Source organism: Triturus cristatus, chromosome 3_2 (genome assembly GCF_964204655.1).
Source record: "Triturus cristatus chromosome 3_2, aTriCri1.1, whole genome shotgun sequence".
NCBI lineage: Eukaryota > Metazoa > Chordata > Amphibia > Caudata > Salamandridae > Triturus > Triturus cristatus.
In genome coordinates this window covers 522,075,332-522,101,327 of record NC_140584.1, presented here as the reverse complement: position 1 = coordinate 522,101,327, position 25,996 = coordinate 522,075,332, and the positions used below count along the sequence as shown (strand labels likewise).

Below are 25,996 nucleotides of genomic sequence, written 5' to 3'. Positions count from 1 at the left end.
GAAATTTGAGTGAGCCCTGTGATGCCACAACTTTCCCACACAAAAAATGTGTGAAAAAAGTGAATTTATCAGCTAAAATTGAGGTTTGCAGGGGATTCTGGGTAAGCAAACGTTGGGGGATCCACGCAAGCCATACCTCCCTGGAAGCCCCCGGGTGTCTAGTTTTCAGAAATGTATGGGTTTGGTAGGTTTCCCTAGATGGCCGCCGAGCACCGGGCCAAAAACCCAGGTGACCCCCCTTGCAAAACCAGGTGGTTTTGAGATAGGCAATTTTGATGTCACCTTACTACGTTTTGGGCCCTTGCCTGTCGCGGGTACTTGGGCCTCCCACACAAGTGAGGCACCATTTTTACCGGGAGACCCGGGGGAACACTGGGTGGTGGAAAAGTGAGTGAGCCCGGTGATGCCACAACTTTCCCACACAAAAATGTGTGAAAAAAGTGATTTTTTCAGCTAAAATTGAGGTTTGCAGGGGATTCTGGGTAAGGAAACGTTGGGGGATCCACGCAAGCCATACCTCCCTGGAAGCCCCCGGGTGTCTAGTTTTCAGAAATGTATGGGTTTGGTAGGTTTCCCTAGATGGCCGCCGAGCACCGGGCCAAAAACCCAGGTGACCCCCCTTGCAAAACCAGGTGGTTTTGAGATAGGCAATTTTGATGTCACCTCACTACGTTTTGGGCCCTTGCCTGTCACGGGTACTTGGGCCTCCCACAAAAGTGAGGCACCATTTTTACCGGGAGACCCAGGGGAACGCTGGGAGGTGGGAAATTTTGTGTGAGCCCGGTGATGCCACAACTTTCCCCCACAAAAATGTGCGAAAAAAGTGGTTTTTTTCAGCTAAAATTGAGGTTTGCAGGGGATTCTGGGTAAGGAAACGTTGGGGGATCCACGCAAGCCATACCTCCCTGGAAGCCCCCGGATGTCTAGTTTTCAGAAATGTATGGGTTTGGTAGGTTTCCCTAGATGGCCGCCGAGCACCGGGCCAAAAACCCAGGTGACCCCCCTTGCAAAACCAAGTGGTTTTGAGATAGGCAATTTTGATGTCACCTTACTACGTTTTGGGCCCTTGCCTGTCGCGGGTACTTGGGCCTCCCACACAAGTGAGGCACCATTTTTACCGGGAGACCCGGGGGAACACTGGGTGGTGGAAAAGTGAGTGAGCCCGGTGATGCCACAACTTTCCCACACAAAAATGTGTGAAAAAAGTGATTTTTTCAGCTAAAATTGAGGTTTGCAGGGGATTCTGGGTAAGGAAACGTTGGGGGATCCACGCAAGCCATACCTCCCTGGAAGCCCCCGGGTGTCTAGTTTTCAGAAATGTATGGGTTTGGTAGGTTTCCCTAGATGGCCGCCGAGCACCGGGCAAAAAACCCAGGTGACCCCCCTTGCAAAACCAGGGCGTTTTGAGGTAGGCAATTTTCATGTCGCCTCAATACGTTTTGGGCCCTTGCCTGTCGCGGGTACTTGGGCCTCCCACACAAGTGAGGCACCATTTTTACCAGGAGACCCAGGGGAATGCTGGGAGGTGAAAAATTTGAGTGAGCCCGGTGATGCCACAACTTTCCCACACAAAAATGTGTGAAAAAAGTGAATTTATCGGCTAAAATTGAGGTTTGCAGGGTATTCTGGGTAAGCAAACGTTGGGGGATCCACGCAAGCCATACCTCCCTGGAAGCCCCCGGCAGTCTAGTTTTCAGAAATGTATGGTTTTGGTAGGTTTCCCTAGATGGCCGCCGAGCACCGGGCCAAAAACCCAGGTGACCCCCCTTGCAAAACCAGGTGGTTTTGAGATAGGCAATTTTGATGTCACCTCACTACGTTTTGGGCCCTTGCCTGTCACGGGTACTTGGGCCTCCCACACAAGTGAGGCACCATTTTTACCGGGAGACCCAGGGGAACGCTGGGAGGTGGGAAATTTTGTGTGAGCCCGGTGATGCCACAACTTTCCCACACAAAAATGTGCGAAAAAAGTGTTTTTTTCCAGCTAAAATTGAGGTTTGCAGGGGATTCTGGGTAAGCAAACGTTGGGGGATCCACGCAAGCCATACCTCCCTGGAAGCCCCCGGCAGTCTAGTTTTCAGAAATGTATGGGTTTGGTAGGTTTCCCTAGATGGCCGCCGAGCACCGGGCCAAAAACCCAGGTGACCCCCCTTGCAAAACCAGGTGGTTTTGAGATAGGCAATTTTGATGTCACCTCACTACGTTTTGGGCCCTTGCCTGTCGCGGGTACTTGGGCCTCCCACACAAGTGAGGCACCATTTTTACCAGGAGACCCAGGGGAATGCTGGGAGGTGGGAAATTTGAGATGGACTTCAGTATGGATTGTGGTGGACAGGCCTTCAAGGTTAACCCACAATTGACACCACTAGGGTAGACCTGCTTGTGCTAAGACATCAAGCCTTCTAAGGTCTAGTGGGGCCTTCTATGGTCTAGCATGGGAATGTGCTCCCTCAGTACAGTGGTGTGGTGGACTGGTCATGAATGCGGAACCCGCTTCCCCAGTTCCAAATTCCACAGCTCTGGCCATAGTGCCTCATCCCCACTGAACACCATACTTGCCCACTGAAACTCGCACTGCCTTCAGCTGTAACCTAATTGTGCCCGCTATAAACACTTGGTTGTGGCTCAATTCAAATTATGCACTTGATAAGAGTAATATGCTGCCTAAAAAAAAAAAAAAGCAACCACTCATAGGGAATGCAAAGCATGTGAAATGTAAGCAGAAACAACATGGTTACCTAAACGATCTCTCACTAACTATTCAGAAATCAGCGAGTGGTTTCACCTGAAAAGTTATGGACATGACTAGAGGGCCCTGAAGGGAACCGTTTCACTGTCCATTGCTTGAATCCTTACAAAACGTAAGCAGTATGGTATAAAGAGACCACATCCATAAACACAGAGCCATGGTACACATTGTGTTTTCCAATCCACCCATCAACCAGGTATTGCAGTACCTCCAGGAATGGTACACTCTCCAACCTGGAAACAACAATGCTCTTCAAAGAAAGACGAGAAAATGAAAGTAGCACTTCACTGGCAAACTCTGGAAAGTGATGCTGGTGTATTTGGATGTAAAAAAAACCAATCTGGCCACTTTGCAACCCCTGAGTCTTGCTATTATTCTCATATAAGAAATTATATTTCTCTACATGCTGCTGCACTTTGGATTTGAAAAAAAGAAGGGCATTTCTCGGCATTTTTGGATCCATTTCACAGAGAAGCAACTAGAAAGACAAGCGTTTTTCAAATTTGGATCCATTTCACAGGGAAGCAACAACAGGCACACAGGAACGAAGCCGAGCCTCGTGGCATGCCTGGGCATACCAAAGTGCCCCCACCCTAACCCAAACCCACCGATGCAAAAATCATGCTGCTGCACTTTGGATTTGAAAAATTACAAAGAAGGGCATTTCTCTGCATTTTTAGATACATTTCGCATGGAAGCAACTAGAAAGACGAGCGTTTTTCTAATTTGGATCCATTTCACAGGGAAGCAACAACAGGCACACAGGAACGAAGCCGAGCCTCGTGGCATGCCTGGGCATACCAAAGTGCCCCCACCCTAACCCAAACCCACCGATGCAAAAATCATGCTGCTGCACTTTGGATTTGAAAAATTACAAAGAAGGGCATTTCTCTGCATTTTTGGATACATTTCGCAGGGAAGCAACTAGAAAGACGAGCGTTTTTCAAATTTGGATCCATTTCACAGGGAAGCAACAGCAGGCACACACGAACTGAGCCGAGCCTCGTGACATCCAAAGTCCCCCCACCCTAACCCAAACCCACCGATGCAAGAAACCCCCCTGCCCAGCCCCAAAACTGACCTTTACTCGCCGTGAATCAGGAAGCAAATGGCTTCCTGCGCCTCGGAGAGCAAAGGGAAACCTCCAATGACGTCAGCGCGGTTCGCGCGCTGACGTCATTGATGACGCGGGGGGGACGGGGGGAGGTCTTCCCCTGCCTTCCCAGTTAAAAAAAAAAAAGATCGACCACTCACGGGGGGAGCGCCAGCGCTTCCCCCGTGGGTGGGTGTCATGACGAGATGGTCTCGTCATCGGCACAGCGCGACTGTGCTCCATGACGAGACCATCTCGTCATGGGCACAGAAGGGGTTAAGTCTTGGTTCATTCTCTCCACAACAGAATTAACTTCGGATCTATATGGAGAAGAACAATGCTCTTGAACACCCATGGACTCCATCGAATCACGGTACACTGTAGAAGCGATAGCTGGACATGGGTCCTAGTGGAATGCGCCACAGGCATAAGTCGTGATGAAGTCTTGTAAGTCTTTAATAACCGTTCGAGCGTTAGCCCAGCATTGTGGCCAAACCCAGAGGAATCTAGAGCAACCAAAATACATTTTGATGCATTATCTGAAATCAAAGGACCGCAGTGATCTAAATAAATGCAGCCGTAAGGTTGCTTAGAGATGAAAGAGCTGTGTCTGCGGTGTACGAGACACAATAGAACTTTGAATCTGCTGACATATATCACAACATAAAACATATTTTCTGGCTTGTCGAAACAAACCCTGCCACCAGTACCTTTGATGTAAAAGCGAAATGTTGACGGCCACACCGGCATGAGCAGAAGCAACTCCTTCATGTGCGGAAACAATTAAGTAATGTCTGCGGTCCACGTTGGGAATTACGTGATCATCAATGCCAGAAATAGTAGCAAAAGGAAGATTCTGTCATTTAAATGTTAGGAACATTTAGAAGGAAAGCCCTTCGGTAAAGGGGTGCCGCTCTTAAAAGCATTTACAGCAACCAAAATATTATTGTCGACTATTGTGTTAGAGCGCATTATACCTGCAATTTTAGATGTGGCTATCGCAGAATTGGCCACGTCAACAGCCAGAGAATTCCCTATGCTTGTGATCCCTCACGTTGATGACTCAATGTATGTATAACATGAGTTTATGGCAACCTATCCTTAAGATTTGCCACTTTAACACAAAGCAACTTGTGCTTGATTGTGCTAACCATGGAATTTCTGAAGTTATTTTGTCGCCAAAAATGTAATTTGTCATTCAAGGACTGTACACAATAATACGAATCAAACACAGTAAGTGTGGGGAATTTAGGATCCGTATGTTCAAATGCAAGAAGTAAAGCCTTCAGTTCAGCCAACTGCACAGTGCAGTGCCCAATAGACTGTGTGCGAGTATTTTGACTGTGAAAGACCCCATCGGAAATAGTACCAAGAATGATGGCGCATGCTGCTAAGGACCTAGCAGGTTGCGCGGAACCATCAGTATAAATGATGGTCTTGTATTGCTCAATAGACAGAATCGAAGAAGGCAAAGGAGAAACATGTAAATATTGCAAAAATTCTTGAGTTTGCAAAGAAAGGTCAAAGACGAAGTCTACATCCACAGCTGTTAAAGAAGTAGCCCATTGAATCCAGCGAGGGTGGACGGCTTTTGCATTAGGAATGCTGGTGGTCATGACAGCCTCTAAGACAGGCACAGGAGAAACAACAATAATTCATTTCCCTTGAGCAAGTGGCCATTCCTTTAGGATGGCCATTTGAACAGCAGTTAGAATTTTTTCTGTAGAAGCAAAATGCATTTCCACAGGCGAATATAAATGCAATTTATAAGCTGTCAGTACTGTGTCACCTTTGTTGAAGGTGACATATGTAAATCTAATTGCACCCAGCAAAATTATGGGTGACTAAATTCTTGAATTGACACATGTATGTAAATTGCTTGTTTCAAGCAAGTCAGACTGTAAAGATGTGAGTGTGTCAGTGTGTTCCGACGTCCAGTAAGAAGCAGAAAGTTGGGGCTTATCAAGGCATAAAGAGGCTTAATACTTTCTGCATAATAAGGTATACAAGTCCTGGCAAAATGAAAAAATCCCAGCAGACACTGCAATTAATTCAGTCTGCTTGGGGCCTGCAATTTAGCACACGTTTCCAGAAAATGAGGGGTAAGACTTTTTACCTCATTTGTAAATTCATATCCTCAGAAAAGGACACTGAGAAAAGCTATGTAAAAGTTGAATTTGTAAACCAGGTTCTCAAAGCGCAATATATTGCGATCCACTCTCGCTAAATGGGTGTTTAAATCATCATCAATCAAGTAGATATCATCTACATAGGACAGAGCATCAGGGTCAATGTCATAAAGAATCGACCTAATTCTTGCTGCAAAAACATTCTGGTTGTTCTTTTAAAAGAAAAGAAAAAAAACAGATACATACATGGATTACTTTGTGCATTTTAGTAAGGGCATGTAGTAGGCAGCTCTGGTAGTACATTTAGAGCTGGACTGATGATCTCTGAGTAAACAGCTGGATTACTATTGCTGGTTGGGTGCTGTGGTCTTTCACACAGCAGTTGTGATGCTCAGGTCTGTCAGCCACATCTAGGTGATTGGCGGCATTGAGAACAGAACTCAAAAGGAAACATTTCCACGTGCCTGGAGCAATCAAGCAATGGGTCCAGTGGTGACATTTGGGTAGAGTAGTGTTGGGAAGAAGCACCCTCCATGCAGCCCTGTTTCACAACTCCGAAGATGAAGCGGGAGTAGATCTCCTTCCTCTTTGCTCTGGGCAGCGCTATAGAAAGCAAGGTCTTCCTGGTCCCCTCTCTCATCTTCTCTGTACAAGGAAACTTCATCTTGTGGGACTTCTCACGCAAGTTACACCTATAAGAGACGCGTCAGCCTCGTGCAGGCAAATAAGGCCGCACCACCAACTCTCTCCTCCGCAGTAACCCTGAGGTTGTTCTTCTAGTCCGTAGGAAGTTAAGAGTAGCGCATCTTGAATCCCAATGCGTTAAAAGCTGACCAGTCACAGCTCTCTGGTGCCAAATTGTGACTGAAAAACCATTGGAAATATCCAAAGTGGTTTTATATTTTTTATGAACTAAATTATTATTAAGCACAGTGCTATCGGTATTTTGTACAACAAATGTGCATGCGTCACTGTTTACATGTCTATGATCTAAGGCAATGCGATAGGAATGATCTGGTTTCAGAACAGGAAAAATAGGATTATTCATCAGAGACCCCTAGGGTTTAATGACTCCCTGGTACTCCAGTTGGGACAGAATTTCTTTTTCAGTTGCCTTAGTATCTTGTTTAATAGGATATTGTGGTTGTAACTGAGGTGTGGACCATGTAGGAATAATGTGATAAGGAGAATCCTTATCACAACCAGTATGATTATGATAAAGTGTGGGGGCTAATGCAAGGGCCCACGCAGATGCATAAGCTTGTCTGACTTTGTCAGGGACAAGATGCAATAAAGAGGAGAGTATGACATCCTCACCCTGGGGTCATGCAAGAACAAATGGTGGGGGCCAGTTGATCTCTGCCAAAAGAATGTCATAAGTCGTAATTAAATTGTCCCAAAATACAACTTTAATGGTGCGTTTAACGTCCCCTTCAATTTGAATATTCAAGTCATAGAGCTGGTCCGGGGGGCTACGTGGGTGTTCGCGGTTTCAATTGTAATAAATGTTTCAGTTGCTTTATCTACCAGATATTGATGGAGATTCCGGCGTACTATGGTGACTTCTGCTGCGCTGTCGAGGTGAGTCACCGCCCAACTCCTGTTCAGGAGGAGTATTCTCACAGTTTGCGGCATATTTAGTTGTTAATGCAGCAACTTTCTTTTTCTGAAAAGGGGCTTTATAAGGAGGAGGCCTATCCTTTTTCTTTATCTTCACGTCAGATGAGCATTGTCTCACTTTTCGGTTTCACGTACTCTTCTCGTCTGTGGCCACATTGCCCTCCTCTGTCGTACTGATGGTCAGACAAGTCCTGAAAGGAACGAGGATAACTGGGATCCAGCATCTCTTTCCTGTCAGGATCTTAACTTTAGTGCGATCACGAAAATCGTATCGCCTTTCAGAGGACTCTGAGGGCGGAGAACCATGTTTTCTTAGGAAACTCACAGTTGGCCTTAGTATCTTTGTCGGAACTAGGCTTGCCAAGTGGTGCTACTTAAGCTCTGGTTCCTAAACTATTACTTCCTAAAGACGTATATATATTACCAATAATGACCGGCAACTCGTGTTCGTGGTCGGCTACTACCGCCGTGGCAAGTCGCTGGCATATAGCCGAAGACGCTGCTTCACCTTTAACATTAGAAAGAATCATTTTAAAGACGCTGGGAAAATTCCTGAAAATGTTCATCCCGTAATCGAGGCCAGGACCTGCGTCATGCTTATTCTGTATTTATTTTGAGGACTTTCGATACGGAGTTACATGACAAAGAGTGTAAACAGTGGCAAAAATAGTCACCCAGGTATTGCAGTCTGCTAGTGGGGTAACCAGGCCATTGGGTAAGCATATAGTTAAATTTTGTGCTTGTCTTTTGGTCCTGTAAGGGAAACACAGCTTGAAGTTGATCTGTTTTTCAGGCAATCCAAAAGGGTATTTCTTCATGATTTGTTGGTCGTTTGCCCATAACTGAATGAACAGTTACAGGACTTACAACATGAGCTGCAGGCACTTGAGGTTGTACCTGCAGAGCAACGCTACATGGTCCAGCCAGCAAGGCATGGACAATGAATTGGGTCATACGTCTATATAAGACAAGAAGAACATTGTATAAAGCACAAGTCTGCACTAGATTTATATTAGCCAAATCTGGATACGGGGTATAGCCCGCTAACGGCTACCAGGCGGCCCCATTAATACTTAAGAGGCCCATGCGGACAGTGCCAAGCACGTGGGGAAGGGCACCATTAAAACAATTCTGGCACTCCCGGACAGTTATAGGAATTCGCTTAAGTGTATATGATCGATGAGCATTAGGAACTTGTGGAATAGTGTAGTTATGAAAAGTATTATTATTAGCATCGACAGCTGGGAATATGGCCCACAAGTAAAAAAAACTTCAAAGCGGAACTCAGCATCCGCTTCAATCACAAAAATAACGGCAGCTCCAGCACTAGGAACTCCATGTTGCATTAAATGCTGAGTCACCCCCAAGCGGCAATTAACAGCAATAGGAAAGGGTTGAGTCATAAACAAACCAAAAGAATTCAAAATGCAGCACAATCTGGGTGTAAAACTTTTTAATACTAAATCTTGAAAAACCAACAGCACTAGGTACTTTCTAAAACCTGTGGAGGAGAATTCCTAACACCACGGACGTGTCTGGGAAAAGGTGCTAGGGTGTTACCCCAAGTGAGTACCAGACCAAACGTTGGTAGCGCCATGTTGAAGGGATTCTGCTCTGGAAGTGAACTATGGGCCTTAATATGATGTCGGTAGGACTGACAGGCAGACAGTGGCTGTCCCACCGACATCCAGGATAGCGGTCCGATCACTGCATTACGATGTGGTCAGTCAGACCGCAGCAGTCGGAGGGACAGACTACCACCTCCAAGAGGTTCAAGGAGCCTCTTGGCACAGCGGTTGTACCATAATCCCCACAATGGAGCAGGCACCGCCGTAGGGATTACAATGTCCATTTCCCGCAGCATTTTCATGGCGGTCCCACTGCCATGGAAAGACTGTCGGTAAGGGACTTTGGCAGCCCCTAGCAGGGCCCCATCCCCTTGGGACTCCACTATATGGCCAGGGAGGCACATGTGGTGCCCCCCAAACATTCATGCACCGTGTGGTAGGCACCAGATGATGCCTGACACACGATGCATGGATGTTTAAAAGCATCCCTTTAGCTGTTGCGATTTGTGCTGTGGGGCTGCAGCCCAAGCCACAATAGAAAAAGGGATGTTTCCGACTGCCTACACAGCGGTCACATCATAAACTGGCGGGTGGAACTGCTGACTACATGTTGGACAGTCTCCATCCTGCAGCGATGGCAGTCGGACGCTCGTCTGACTGCTATCGTAATAAGGCTGATAGCTTGGGACCAGAGAACATCAGTATGTAGGGACTGAATCACCATACCACCTCAGTATCTAGGAGCCAGAGTCCAACTAGCTATAGGTCATCACTTGCACTCCTAACCAGAGAAACAAGTGAATTGCCACCCCACAACACTCTCAACCCACTCAGGGATGTCGGTCACAGGACACACCCTTTCACTCTCTCACTTATACTTGTCTACAATGAGATAAACAGGGGTCACAAAGGGAGTTTAGAATATTTATTTAAACTATTGTGCTCTGAAATGCAGTAATCTTGCCACAATTAGAAAACAAATGCATACGAAAAATACTGTTAGCATGGTTAATAAACCGTATCCCATGAAAAGCCCTGTCGTTTATAGGACTGAGTTGCCGAAACCACCCCCCACTCCCCTGCTCCCTCTACTGACGCTAAATGATTATCTATCAAAGATCTCAGGAATTAGTAGCAGACCCCCTACCTTAGCATACGCAGTTGAATGTTCTACATCTCAGCAGACGCAGTATTCTTGTCATAGAACTTATCTCGTTCCATGTATGTTTTTTAGGTCCTGTACTCGTCTATATGACAAGACACGTGTGTGTTTTGAATGAAAGCTGCATTTTTGTGTAGGTGCTAGTGCCTGGTGACAAATAATAACAAGGATCATTGTTGTGTGACCTTGTCTGTGGTTTTCAGACTAAATCCCAGGAAAAGAGCAGAACGTGATAACGTATGTAGGTTCCATGTAAAAGTATAATGTGGCACAAAGCAAGCATGTTTATGTAGTAATGTGTGAAAAAAGAAAATGAGGCCTATAACATGTGCAGTTAGGCTAAGATATGGAAACTACAATTGGCCATCCAGGAAACATACAACACATTGAATGTAGATTGTTGAGAAATGTCTGAATTGATATTAAATTTACAAGTTGATATTTTTGGCTACCCCAAGCTGAATAATGAAAGCAGCCAGGGGTGGGCAGCTGACTTTTACGAGATACCTTGAATGTTTGTGACATTTTAGATTGTGCCATATCTGGGAAGTAAATGGACCTGGCATCCACCATAATTTGATCCATTATGATAGCAGGGAAAGCAAACCTGATAAAGAGCAGAAGCAAAAGGGGTATTGACCTGAGAGATATAGTAAATGATAATCATTGGAACAATGCATGTACAAGAAAACAATATATAGGATTTCCAAGTTCAGGTGATCTGTTACAATACAGTGCATAAATTGGAAACCATCAAAATACGTAAAATAAACGAAGACATACTTGAACTTTGGTTAATTCTTGAAAGCCAATGGAGGACATCTAGTCTAGTGTGACTGAGAGGAGTCACAGAGCAAGTTTAAAAAATGCCCGGAAAATCTGGTATAGATATAAACCATACAGTGCTTAACATAATCCTAAACATAATAGGGTGAAGGGAAAACAAACCACTGCGTAAATTGGCACAGCATGGATATTGACTAAGAACAGACCAATAGTGTGGAAGAACTTGACAGGCCTTTCATTTGATTCATGGGTTAAAGATGTGAAGGCAAGGACCTCAGCCGAATTAGATATATTCAAGAATAAAACAAGAGATGGATGTAATGATGTAAAGCTGCACTAGAATATAATGGTTAATGTAAGGAACTAAAGCAAAGGGATATGAATGTGGTTGTATTGAAAATGTTGCATGTTGCGAAAACAAAACAATATTTGCAAATTTGAATGCTGTGGCTTACAGGATGGGTTCCAATGTTTTGGCTTGTGTTCCAATTATGAAGAATATTCGTATAACATTGTCATATGAAGCTTCAAGTTATTGTATGCTTTCTGTTTTTTACTGTTTGGCTAAAAGGTCCATCCGTTGACCGGATTACTTATTATACTGGTGTTTAATCAAGTTTTTCAAGAATCAAGCCTTATCAAGAAACTTTCTCCCAGACTTGTTTCTGGTATTTAAGGTGATGATGTGCATTTATTCAGGTGTCTCTTGTATTTTACAGGCTGAAATTGCACAGCTCCAGGAGCAACTCGCCTTAAAAGATGCTGAAATTGAACGCTTGCATGGGCAGATTTCAAGCAGTGCTACAGCGCAAATTGAAAATGCAGAAAGAGGTAATAAGTCTTAAAGATAAATTAACAATTCTGAGAATTATGCATGTGTGCTGTAGCAAAAATGTATATATGTCTAGATTCGTCAACAATGGTAAGCAAAGAAAACTCTGCTGCATCTTGCTTCAGCTGTCGAAGGTTTGTTATATCAATTAATAATGATTACTGAAGTCCGCCAAATAATGTCAGTTTGGTTTGAAAGTCCTAAATAATGAGATCAGCTTTCCGTTCCAATGCTTCCCTCTATATTGACATCTTCCACTATTTTAATTACATGTCACTCACTCAATGCTGCTTCAATTAGTTCTCCTTCCTTTAAAAAAAAAAAAACAATATGAGAGTGCAGAGTGCTCTATTCTTTTCTTAAAAACTATCCGCACATATCTGTACATATATTTGTTTTCCTTACAGGTTTGACTCTGCTATGACAGGTCTTTCCAACAATGAAATTGTTGACTCTTAAAAGTTAGGTTGAAGTGTGGTAAACTGCAGCTTGAACATGTGAAAACTGGTTTAAGAAGTAAACAAAATACACACAGTGTTTAAGATATCTGGTGTAATGTTGGCATTCTAGGCTTTAATACATGTACTTTACCTCACATGCTAAATTATAGTATGCATTTGAACATTTTGCATTGGCCTTGCCTGTCAGTCTCTGACCATTGGTCTTAAGGAAGATGTCACAGACGAGCAGTAAGAATGGGATTTTTATATAACATTACAAATTATACACATTAGGTCTATGCACCAATATACTGCCTTTAAACAACACTGCCAGATATCGGATCAATTCTGAGCACCAATAACCATGGAATGAACATAACCAATAACAGTGCCATGTTAATTTCTTAAAATGATCGAACAACAAGTGTGAGAATTTTAAATGAAATACTTCTAGGTTCATTTAGTTATAGTGCATGTTATTGCTTTACTCTGAGTAAAGAGTGTCATGTTGTCACAAATTCAGTAAGTAATTTCTTCCACGGACATTCTTAATCCATTAGGAAACATTTGCGTTACTGAGAAATTCCTAACCTGTCAAGAGTCTGATTGTATGCCCATTCGAGGTTTGTGGGGCATGTATAGCACCGTCGGTGGTCCAGACCCTGTACTCGCCACAGGGAGGAACACTTTTATTTAAATGCTCCTTAATGGGACATGCAGTGGCAAATTTGCAAGGAGGAAGAGCTTTTGAGTTTAGGGAAATATGCTCTAACAGGTACCCGGTGGACGATGTTGAACAGGGAATTCCATAAAATAAACAGGCACACAACCACTACTGCTGGACAGTGTGGTTGGTATATGGTATGCAGCACAAACATAGGTGTTTCTGAATTTCTGTACAAAGTGCACCTTATGCAGCATGACCATAAATATGTTGAAGATACTTAGGTACTTTATTTTCTACTTTCCTTGGATCAGGGTAGTAGAGTGACCTAAATAAGGAGACAATCCAGACCACCCAAACTCATTCCAGTTACACTGGGGCAATGAGCCCTGTTCCATTTTATAAGGCACTGGTTATGTAAAATTAGGCAGAATTCCTGGGTGAATAGTATTTATAACTTCATGAGATAAAATACCTCTTTGAAGATGGTTACTTAATACAATCCTCAGCTGCCTGTATAAGTGTGATAAAGGCCCATGAAACCCTCATTTAACCTGCCTGTTACCTTTCTGCTCAGTGCCTTCCAGAGATACAAGTTGGCTGTTGTCTTCTTTTGAGGGGAGTTGCACAAACTTGTGAATCTTCAGGTCCTCAGGAAACTTCTTAAAATGTTTTTAATCAAGATTCTCAGTGGGAATATTTTGCCAGATCAACCCTTTTGGATTATTAACTTGCAAAATCGGAATACAGTAATGACTAAATGAGTATTATTCTCAAGTTTTTAATTATCACTTTTAGATACACAACATTTTTTAAATACATTTTATTGTATTTATTTTGCATGACAAATGAGAAAACATACATTTACATTAATATTTCTAAAGATCATCAGCATCTGTTAAAACAAGGAGACAACATTTCCCAAACTTACAATTCTTTTTCTAATTACCCACACATCGGGCCCCTTACTAATTTATATGGTATTAATTCTGTGAAGGTTGAGATGCATGTGGCATTTGAGGGTCTTTTTCAGGAAGCACACCCACCTGCCTGTGTCAACCTAGGAGATCCGCATGCAGTCATTTATCAGTGCGCACCATCTTCATTTGGAGTTCTCCAGCTAACAACTCTTCTGAAACATTTGTAGAAAGGAACCCTGTGGATGTATCATTTAAATAATTATTCTGCATTTAGAGAGTACTAATAAGAAGGTTACAAACTTAAAGCAGAACTTGGCCTTTTTACATCCAGAGTGCCATCCTAAAATACAGTACTCCCGTGAGCAGTCGACCCGCACTTCCTGGGACAGGGCCTCCACTACTTTCTCCCAGTATTCCCTAATCACTGAGCATACCCAAATCATATGAAGAAAGTCTTCCTGATGGTAGCCGGGGCATACATTTAATTTTGTCTGATAGATTTTACTGAGGGTTTCACAGTTAAGGTAAGCCCAATATATCATCTTAAATATGATACTGGACAGCTCTGGCCCATTCAGAGCCTGTTATCAGGGCACCCTATCCCGCTTGGCTCGTCCACTAGAGGCTTTCTCATTTGATCCTGTGTTTTTGCTGCATATAAAGAGGAGACCCACTAGCCAGAAAGTGTTTTTATCGCCTGCATAATGGCCGATTTGAGGACAACCTGCAAATCCATCCTAGCAATGATGTCCCACTGCTGTCATTCAGGCAAACATCAAAAATTGACCTGGCCTCACTTAGAACCTTTGCCTAGCCTCCTGAAAGATAATAGAGTTCTCTCTCTCATAAAGGTCTCCCAGTTCCTAAATTCTCCTTCCTTTCACCCTATTCAAGGCCAGACTGGGAACCTAGAGCAGCCCTGGCAATTTTGTAGGACAAGGCCCCCCCCCAGGAGAGGAAGAGCAGGGTGGGGGTGCAAGTGTGAAGCACTGCTGCTTTTGTTACTGAGGGTCAATAGTGCAGCACCGCTGCAAAACAGGGCTCCTGGCCCTAACCCCACCCTTCCAGCCTCCCGGCAGTGGCGTAGCTAGAGCTTGTGGCGCCCGGGGCTATCCCTCAGATTGCAGCCCCCCCTGGGGGGGGGGGGGGCATGCACTTCAAAGAGGTCCGAGAGACACGTAGTATCGCCGCTAATAGTTACCTTGATCATGCAACTTACATGCACATACATGACACGGTCCAAGGCTACACAGTTGAAAACAGCGGTGACTGGCAGTACAAAAGGGAACACACAGACTGCATGATCTATCTGGGGACTCAGAAAAAACGCATGTGACATCCATCAGAGAGCTGCGTGAACAATTACCTGGTAATCCCCTCAGCACAATGCAAACATGCACATACATGACACTGTTCATGTAACCTTCATCTACAGCTGACATTAAATGACCATACATCATGGTCCCCCCCATTAAAGCAGTGGGGACCTGCACAAACGTGATGTGCTCTGTGGACCCAAAACTAACTTAACAGTGTGGAAGCCTGTGATTCTTTATCTTTCAAAAACAGCAAATTAATTATTCACAGGGAATGACTCACTGTGTGCCCTTAAAACTAAACGCAGCACAAAGGGGTCAGTCAGCTCCACCTTGCCAACACAGACCGGATACAAAGCCCACTCTGGTGGCCCAAAGGCAACAACAAGCAGGGGTCGCTCCCTGTCATTACTTCCAAGCAGCAGCAGCCAACTCCCTGGGAATGAAAAGACATGTGCTCTTGGTACCCAAAACCAGCTTGTAATAGTGCATCTCTCCTTCACAGCAGCCTGAGCACACACATGGTGCACAGCCTGCCTGGGGGCCCAAAGCTAAAATACAGGGAGGGGCGACACATTATGATCACAATCCTTAAACACAGTTATGGGGGCCATGGAAACTTGTTCAACTCTATCCAATTTGTAGCAACATTATTAGGGGAAGACGGATTCTTTTCAGTGAATGCTAGAATCCCCTAAGTATTTCTTCCAGGTGTGGTCTGCATTGTGGTATTTTAATTGTATGACATCTAACCTAAAAACGTTATTAAAATGATAACTATGAAGTGCCTTGTTACTCCCCTCTGAATGTTACTCTACCTCCTATGTGGTACGACGGAGGGTTGTTTTCTTGTTTGCTTTGGCCTACGCAGGATAGGGTTACCTTTCTGTGCTGTACGATTGGGATTGGATGATGGCGTGGCGCTTGTATCTGCGCATGTGTGTGTGTGTTTATGAGTGGGCTAGAAATACTTTATTGGGTCATCACGGTCCATGTTTGCATTTATGCATGATGCTCTGGGTCAAGGAATCCCTAAATGTGGGCGAACAAGAAATCAAAGCTAATGCTTTGCTGGCTAGGAGTCACGTTCCCATCTTTGATCAACTGTGTTCCTGATATAGAGGCGGCTGAACTGGCCGTCTACCTGGCTGTATGGAGAACACAACATTTGCAGTCACAGGTACACCAAGGCTGCCCGCATAGCCAGGTAAAACAATGTATTTCTGCACTCACAGAGGGAAATAACACTCATCCTCATATTCAGCCAATCCATTGAGTCTTGCGGTACTCAGCAAATGAGGTTCTACATGAGTTATTCCAAGATTCCCACTGATCTCTGTGGGACTTTCTCTCTATTTTTAGGGGCTGAGGAATGAAGAATGAGAAGCAGCCACTTTTCAGACCTGTTTACTCAAAATCACATCTGTACACCAAAATCCAGACAAGCCTAAACTCTTTGTATACGAGTACGAGACAGAGGTCGCTCCTGCATCTGTGCACGGTCCCATCATGGTCCCCATAAGGTATTATAGGGACATGTGGGGAGGTCCTTTGTCCTTGGCACTCTTTGTAGCTACATCCCCTATTCAGCGGGTTTGACTAGCACTCTGCAGCAGGTGGTGCCAGTCGCCTAAACATGTCTAGGCACAGGCTGCTGCCTATGTTGCCCATGTCTGGAAACATCCCAATTTTCAGAGTAGTCTTCATCCATGGAGCAAATGGAGCGGAGCCTCTCCTAACTTTTTCTCCTCCACCCTTCTTGGGAGCTCTACTGTGGTGACTTGCCATGCGTTACTCACATGCTGTTTACTGGGAGAACTGGAATGTCTGCTCTGTCCAGCTCCAGACCATCTTCTAGCTAACAAGCTGCAGATGCAGCAATGGGACCTCCATGATCTCGGAGAGCATGTCCGCTGATGCCCTGAGTCAGCCTAGTGCTGCACCATCAAGCCATTCGGGGCGCGAGGAGCTGGAGCTGCCTCTGCAACCTCAGCCTCTGCAACCTCTACATCTCTCATCTGGGGCTGCAAGCTATGCAGTGGCAGAGGCGGCAGTAGTGGCAGCCCGGTTCCTGAAGAATCAACAGGGCGGTGGTGCAGACTCAACGGGCTCCCCAGTCCTGCTATCCAGCATCCCTTTTAGGGTCATTCCTGCATAGAGGGATACCTGCAGTGGCAGCCCGACTCTAATCCTCAGCAGCAGGAGGAGATAAGAGGCGGGGGGATCTGGGAGGGAGCTGGAGTGCGAGCCAGGCACTGCAGAAGCTGCCCAGCTAGGTCTGGCTGCCGCCTGCGGTTGCTCTGAAGCTTCTGCTCGGGGGCCTCTCTCTCTCATCCCTCTCTGTGTTCTCTGGGAAGGTCGTGTGGGCTCCTCTCCCTTCATCCCTACATTGGCCTTTGTCCACGAGCTGGATAAGTTCGGAGGATCGCTTGTACATACAGAGGCTCACGAAGCACGAAGCGCCAGGTGCTAGCAAGATCATTGCTTTCAAGCAGCTCAACCACCCTGCGAGCTAGGGTCAGCTCTCCCTCACGCCAGAGGCAGCCATGTGGACGGGCGGACTACTTGCAACCATGCGAATTTGTGGCTCCCCTACCACAGCTCTTTAGGCTCTCCTGAGTCCTTGCAGCTCCTCAGGCGGAGAATGAGGTCAGGAAGTGAAAGGCGGTCAGTTACCACCATAATTAACAACAGGAAAAGGAAGAACAAAATGTTGGGCGTGCCTTACAAGGGCATGGCTATGACAGGATTCCTTGACCCTACGGCGCAAACCACATTGGTGACAATAAAAGGTGCCTCACGGTCACCAGCAAAGACAATCAAAACCGGCTATCAACCTAAAATATATTCAAAATGTTCATTTGTGAAAGATGCAGGGGCTTTCCTAAATGCCATGCCAGCAATCCTGAACTGAAAGGGCTCCCTTCCCCCCAATGCATCCGGAGGTCATAACCCAGTCAGATATAAAAGCAACATCCATAATATCGTCAAACGACAAGGATAAAAAAAAATACAAAGCAAGAAGAGGTCAGGAAAGTAGGAGACACAGAGGGCATTGCCGCGGCTATACAGCAAGAGGGCGTTCGGCAAGAGGGGGAAAGACAAGAAAGACAAAGACATACCTTACAAAATACTGTCCCAGTTTGCAAACATGGGCTACTATTCACTAAAGGGGGCACTTTTAGTTTAGTGCCTGGACCTATTTTTCGTCCCAGTCCGACCCTGCAGACATCCCTGGGTTAGTCCCCTACGTTAAAGCCTGGATGATGGTGAATATTGTAGCTTCATAATTAGGATCACTGGAAACATGTGGCAGTGGAGCACCAAATGTTATAGCAAGATTGATTAAATTATATGGGACGGAAAGGAACGTAATTTAAAATTTAAGACTTGGGGCCTAAAAAGTTCGATTTGTGATTGCTCTAAAGTATGAGTGCCTTTTTGAATTAACTGCAGCATTAAGACCAGTATATGTGATGGGAACACGAATAGTGACAAAAATGAAACCCCACAAAACAAAGGAATCATTCTTTATATTATTTTTTTACCTATTTAAGCTTTTTGTTTTCTGCTGTATACACAAGTCCTTCATTCAGTCCATATGTTTGTATAAATATTTAGTTGTGTGTGCATTAATGTACTTTTTTCTGTTTAAGGATTCGGAACAGCACAAGCAGGAAAGTGAAGTGTTTATTAGTATATACGCATCTTAATGATTATTGACCGCATACCCACACCAGTTCTCTGGGTAAACCTTGGACTGCTCTGCTTCGTTAGCGTGGTAGTCAACTACTAAAGGGGTGCTCAGTTTATGTGGGTTAACCCCAGTACATTAGAGGTATAATTCCCAAACTTTGGTGCCAGTCGAAGACCAGTCACACTCATCGGCCCTCTTGTCCCAAACCAATTCCCACTGGCTTAAAATGAAATTGCACTGTGAATGAGTTGAAATAAAAATTGTTTTCGAATTAACATTGCAAATCCAGTTTGCACAGGGCAAAATGTCTGTGCTAAGCTCATAATCCGGGCCCAACTAGCTGGGCGTCACATTTCCTGTAAAAGAGGTTGATGAAATGAACATGGAGGTGTTTTCAAAACTCAAAGCTCAAAACACTAACTTCTGGCGCCCAAAGGTGCCATAAACATATATTACACCCCTCTAAAGTCTCACTAATGTTGTAGGACTTAAAAACTGGGCCCATGAATGGACGGGATACAGCTAGTTTTCATCCCCTTACCACATAAATCAGTCATTGCACGACAAGTAAGGGCATACACTTGGGTATGTATGAATGAATGAAGCGCAGTGCGCACAGGAAGTACGTGTCCTGCTGGGCCTGCGCATATTTTTAAAAAAGAAAAGAATTAGTAAGAAACACATTCTCTTACCTACTACTGCAGAACGAACTTCAACTGCACTGTAACGAATTATCCTCCGCCACGGTGACGCAGCAGAGACTGCCAGTGCCCGTGCCCCCAGGCCACAAGGTCGTCACGAGAGTGCGTAGCGGTGACGCGCCTGACGCGTCACCGCTCCATTCTCATTGCGAGGGGTGGGCAAAAATGTAGCCCAGGGCCGTCATTGGTAGCGCTGGCGCGCGCTCTCCATGATTGACGGCCCTGGAGCAGGCTGGGATCATGGGATGGGCCAGTCAACGTATACGCGCCGGGGCGGCGCCGCGGGCAGAGATTAACGGTCATGATCGACATCAACATCCATTGGCAAATAATCAAATTGCAAGTGCAGCAGCAGGCGCTGACGCACTGGCGCACTCCGCACAGCACTACAACCAAGTAGGTCAGTGCGCGCAGTGCGCAGCGCGCTGCTTGCAGTTGCACTCAAACTGGGCCGCCCGACTTTATAATTTATTTAGTGACACTGTGTCCCTAAGTAAATTATAAAGGCCGCCGCAGGCAGCAGCCGCCCTAAATATAGTGCCGCCTGGGGCGGTCCGCCCCCACCGCCCCCCCCTAGCTACTCGCCTGCCTCCCGGGAAAACGCCTGATGCCTACTACCGCCAGTCCTGACCTCATTGTCTCTGATACCCGACAATTAATTGAAAAATCACACGCTTTCCAACCCACCATTTGGAATATGTTCTTGTTATTCAACATTTCCACAGAATATAGGAAAACGTCCCAGAGCAATCAAATGTTCCAAAATGAAGATCACCAAAGGGAATATCTCCCAAATCAAACAAATATTCTAAAGTGAAGATCAGCAAACTTTAAGTTCTATGTTCCAAACTAGTCTTCTGTCTCACTGGCTGGCTAACTTCTTCCCAGGGGACTCTTGCATATCTTTTTTTAACATGTGTATCCATTCAAATGCTTCAGGATAACTGATGAGATCGAAAAGGTATGAGTTTGCTCATTCTCTATTTATTTAGGAGACAGTCCAATCTATTTTTATTATGCCAAGAAGACAGCAGGATTGGTCAACAGCACTAACAAATTTTAGCCTCCTGGCGTAGTGCGTCACTAAATTCTTAAGTTGAAAAAATGCCCACTTCCAGCTATAATTGGCCGAATTTACCCTGTAAATTATACCTATCAGGTGTAAAGCTGTTTGCACCTGCTTGTTTTTCTGCTACAACTGAGTACAATTACACATATGTAAATCGCATGCAAAAGGTGGGAAGTAATTGTTCAACCACATGGTTAGTGTTTTAGGGCTCTATAAAGAGTTGGGCAAACGGGAGACTCCATCAAAACATGGTGGCTATCCTGTCTGCTGTATACAAGTACCATATGCTATATCGCACCTGGAATCTGGCGGGTGGGGCATCCCCCACATTTATGATAGAATATCCCATCCACCTGAGGGGCCTTCATCTTGATACATATACTAAGCACATGCAAGTCTTTAATGAGAGAAGATTCTGGCTGCACAAAATAATCCTGGCCGGAGGGACTTATTCTTGCAAAGAGGCTGTTCCTCCATGTAGAAGTATTGAAAACATGCTTGGTTTGTCCCTGACCGCAAACATCTTGCCAAATGCTTGGAATAATTTGTCTAGCAAGACAATGGAAACTATCAATTATAAGCGACAGAGTAGAGAAAGGTTTTATGTAAATCAAAAATACTTTTTCTTCAATGTTCTTTCTTAAGCATATTGCCTGCGCGAGTGGATGTGTTCATTTTAGTACTGGTCTTTTTAATGCATTCCATTAAGTGGAGTGTTTTTCACAGTAATGAGAAAAGTAACAGCCTTATGAGTCTGTGAATGGCCTTCAAATCATGTGTTTGTGAACATTTACAGCCTAGTCTCTGACCCTTTATCACCCTGGAAATGGTCAAAGATTTGCTCTTGAAAAAAAGAGGATAAAGTGTGAAGGGATAAAGAAATACTCCAAAGTCATTGGTGATATAAGGAAAAATGTTTCACCCTTAGCCACTTTTTTCTGTTACAGATGTTAGTTTGTTCCTTGGCACACTGTCCTGTGGGAATGCCAGCATTGGCAAAGTGATTGGAAGTGATTTGTGCACAAAAAATGTAGGTGTAAAATTCTAAGCTGCTGCAAGTAAGCCTTACAGAAATTGGTTATTTTCTTGCGGAACATTGATTTTTACCCAAATCTAGAGTTTGTGTATTGATCTTGTTTTACAGCATTTGCCCTCCGGTTGAGCTTACATATGGCTTACCGCTGTTGCCTTAAGACCGTTAATGAGTTCTCATGCATGTGAGGCATCACTAATCGCGCCAAGTGCTACAACTCTTTGTGGGATTGTGAACAAATAGTTTACTTTAATTCCGGCTCCTTTTTCTTTTTCCCCACATGAAGAAAGATTAGTTTTTGAACATCCTGAAAACTAGGTTATGGAATGTCAAGGCCAAGCAATGCCCATCATTTTCAGATCCCTCACTTCACATGGCCATGCTTATGAATTATTGTACAGTGTGGAATAAGGACAGTTTCTCTTTCTGTTTGTTGCTATGACATTTACAATTGATTTTATGACATATTCCAGGCTTACAGAATTGAAATATGACTGTTTAATTTACTGCAAGTGCTCTCTTACATTGATTTCATTTAATTGTTTGCCTGACTTACCTGAAATGTTCAGAACTTTCAAACTGCTTTCGAAAATCTGAAACTGCTACACACTCTTACAGTGTACAGCAGTTTCAGGTTTCTGGTGTACTTAAGCACAAATTCATCAAATAGTCCCTTATCTTGTAGATTTACTAGTAAACACAATAACAAGTTGACTGTTGAATGTATTTTATCTTTACAGAATGATGGGTCTAGCTCCTTTATATAATCCACCACTTTCTCAACATCAGTGAAATCAACACTTAAACCACAGGTTCCTTTATTTGACAAATTAATTTATACATTTCTGCAGTTCACAGCCTGAGACTCAAAGAGGTTGCTCCAGGCTAATATGATTTATCTCAGTTTGGCCTCAAGTGATCTTATTTGATTATAAGCATTTTCTATTCCCCATTCCTGTTCCATAATCAGGGACATACATTATCATAAAAGCTGGACAAACATTCATTTGTGTGACCCCAGATTGGTCAGTATGGGAAGGAATGGTGATTTTGACTCCTTTGGATCTTATCCATCCATTGTGGACAGTCTGAAAATGTAAGATGAGCAATTAAGGATCTTTTAACCAAAAGCACAAAAACTGTATATTATCATGAAATGTTACACAATATTTAAGGCCGATAGTTGTGGCCCCATCTGACCTGAAAGAAGTGCTCTAACATAAGATTACAACTTTTCCTTTCTTTTTTTTCTCCCCAAAGTTTTATATAGTGCGAACTTGCCCTGAAAGTATCAGAGCGCTTTACATGCGTACCAGTTGTATTACACAAGGACACGTTCATTTTTTGATAGGCATGGGGAGATTAAGTGATTTGCACACAATCACAGGATGTGAACGTCATTGCCGAGACTCGAACCCGGTTCCCCAGATTTGAGGTCGACCGCCCTAGCCATTAGACCACAGCCTCTCCCCATATGTGATAGCATGTTTGACAACTATGTGAAAGTAAACTTTGATCTCTTGATGCTTTTAACCTTTTTCAAGGTTGAGCAGTTCTTATCAGGGGACCTCTACATTTTTGGGCACAACAGTTATCACTGCATTATTTCACACATTTTGAAAACCAACTGCTATTACACCTCAAAAAGGAGCAGGGCCCTGTTGATTGCAACTCAGCCTTCAGTGAGGCAGTTACCTGCATTTGTATTTAATGATCTCCCAGCTTGATAGAAGAAGGTTTAGCTACCCAGGAAGCAATTGTCATAGCAAGAATTGACTCCCCACTGTTGTCAGAGCTACAAACTGGATTTATTACGCAAACCAGTGCGTTTTAAAGCAATCCTCTCATAAATGAATAATCAATCAGTTTAACATGATTCCATGATGAAGATATAAAACAGCACAATGATGCACACAAAATAAACATAAAATTGCATTAACAATAAAAGCAATTATGATGAATACCAAAACAACTTAACCCTTGCAATGTTTCTATTAAAAACTGTTGCACATTGTAGTACTAGAAAATACATGTCTTCTATGTTAGTAATTTTCCAGGTCTGGGATTAGCCAAGACCTTTTGATTTTACTAAAATTATATATACTAATCAAGATAAAGTGTCTGACCATGTGGGGCAGTATCGATCTGGGGCAGGACCGGTGTGAGTGACTGTAGCCAGCATCCAGTTGCACATCGGGACAAGATGTGTTAATTGGGCATCGAGGCCCATAGTTCAGTCTATGACACTGTGGATGTTGACATGGCATTGCCATGCTTGGGGATATTGCTGTCTTCCTATTGGCCACGGATCAACCAATAAGAATGCTGGATAATTGAAATGAAACTAACACTGTGCTCCTTTGACACTGGTTTTATTGCAGTGAGGAAGGCAATTTTTTGAAACGTGCCTGTGGTTAATAAAGCCAATTTTTATAGGCCGTGAGTGCACCAAACATCTTTGTAGTTGTTGTGGAACAAGAGGGTCCTACCCTTCCTCATATGGCTTCACCCGTCATGGGTTTGGCGGCCTTGGTGGGAAGTCGGTAAACATATTTATTTTGGCCTGCCTGAACTGCCAATGACCGACTCCGTCGACCAATGCAGGTGGTGGATTATTCAAATCCAGGGATGCCTAGCCATTTGATGGACATCTGCGGAGATATTGTGTTTGACACCCAGCACCAGGTGAGGGGTGTTGGATGCACAATGGTTTGATCTACAAACTTACCAAGAAAAAGTGGCAGCCCATGTGGGGAAGTATCGAGCTGTGGCCGGACCCGTGTGTGTGTGACAGTGGCCGGCATCCAGTTGCACATCAGGGCAAGACATGTTAATTGGGCATTGATGTCCATAATTCAATCTATGACACAGTGGATGTGGATGTCAACACGTCATTGCCATGCTTGGTGTGATTGCTGTCCTATTGGCACAGCTCCAATTGGCCACAGCTCAACTAAAACATGGGTTTGGAGATACACGTGTACTCTCCCTTACCACAGATTGTTGGTTGTTGCTTAAATGGTATCTAGGCATCCCTATTGGTGGGGGTGCCCAAGCCCACTTGGGCTTTATGGCATTATATTATATGCTTATATTTGCAGGTGGTATATGCTTTGACCTTGCTCTGTATGTTTTTAACAATCATACTGTATAGGTGTCATAATTTATACAACAGCCCACTGGGGCTTTATGTACTATTTTTCTCACAATCTGTATATTGTAATGCCATTTCACCGGTTATGTACAAGTGAAATGTGAGCCTAACTATAACGTCCCTGGAACCTTTGTTTTTTCCAATGAAAACAAATAAAAACATATATATTTATGTTCGAGGCATGTGGGCTGCTGAATTCATATCTGTGCCTAGATCGCCGCCTAGTGTTGGGTCCGGATGTTTGCACGTTGTTGTCCTGGAAGAGTCTTCGAAGTATCCTGAGATAGGTGACTCCTCCCCTGGACCACAGTGCGCATGGGCATCCTCTCCATCCTCAGATTGTTTTTTTCCGCCATTGGGTTCGGATGTGCTTATCTTGACTCAAGTTAGGGAAAACTTTTTTCAGGCCAAAAGGCCTTTAGTTCGCGTCGGTACTGTTCCCGATCGGTATCGACAGTTACTTGTTAGTTTACTGACTTCAAAAACAACTTTTTCGCATCATATCCGACCATCGACCCCACATCGACGATGGAATCGAGGACACCATTCAAGCGGTGTCCTGTTTGCAATGCGAAATATCCCCATGTCGACGTCCACCCGGTGTGCAACAAATGCCTTTCACCGGATCACGACGAATCCACATGTATGGCCTGTGCCCGATTCCGATCCAAAAAGACTCTCCGGAATCGACGAGCAGCGAGACTTGAAGCGCAGCAAGCGGCACCGGCCCCGACCAACATCTTCAGCGACGAGGACGAAGATGTGGAAGGCGTGGAGAACCTACCCTCCAGCCCCGCTTCCGAACACGATTCCGGATCGGAAGACATCGAAGAACAACTCTTTCACAGGGATGAAGCCGACACCGAGGTGGGAGACTACGATGAGGCCTTAGGGGCCGAAGAAAGTAGCTCCGGTGACGAGCAAGGCCTACCCGTACAGACGGAGGATATCCCAGTGCGTCAGTCTATGGCTCCGGTCGAGGGATCGCCTTCGGGCCTTACCCAAGACCTATCCCGCAGTTCTTCGGCCCCGCCCTCGTGCCCGGCCTCGTACATTCAGCGAC

The 25,996-nt window shown here is 44.4% G+C and overlaps 1 protein-coding gene across 7 annotated transcripts in view; it reads left to right on the top strand.

Annotated features, from left to right (window-relative positions):
- The window catches only part of PPFIBP2 (PPFIB scaffold protein 2), a 1,154,531-nt gene that overhangs the window by 836,991 nt on the left and 291,544 nt on the right, over nucleotides 1–25,996 (top strand). For all 7 annotated transcript variants that reach the window (XM_085648219.1, XM_085648223.1, XM_085648222.1 and 4 more), the window contains one exon: nucleotides 11,827–11,938. In XM_085648219.1, coding sequence (XP_085504345.1) covers nucleotides 11,827–11,938 — 112 coding nt within the window. The remainder of the gene's footprint in view (nucleotides 1–11,826; nucleotides 11,939–25,996) is intronic.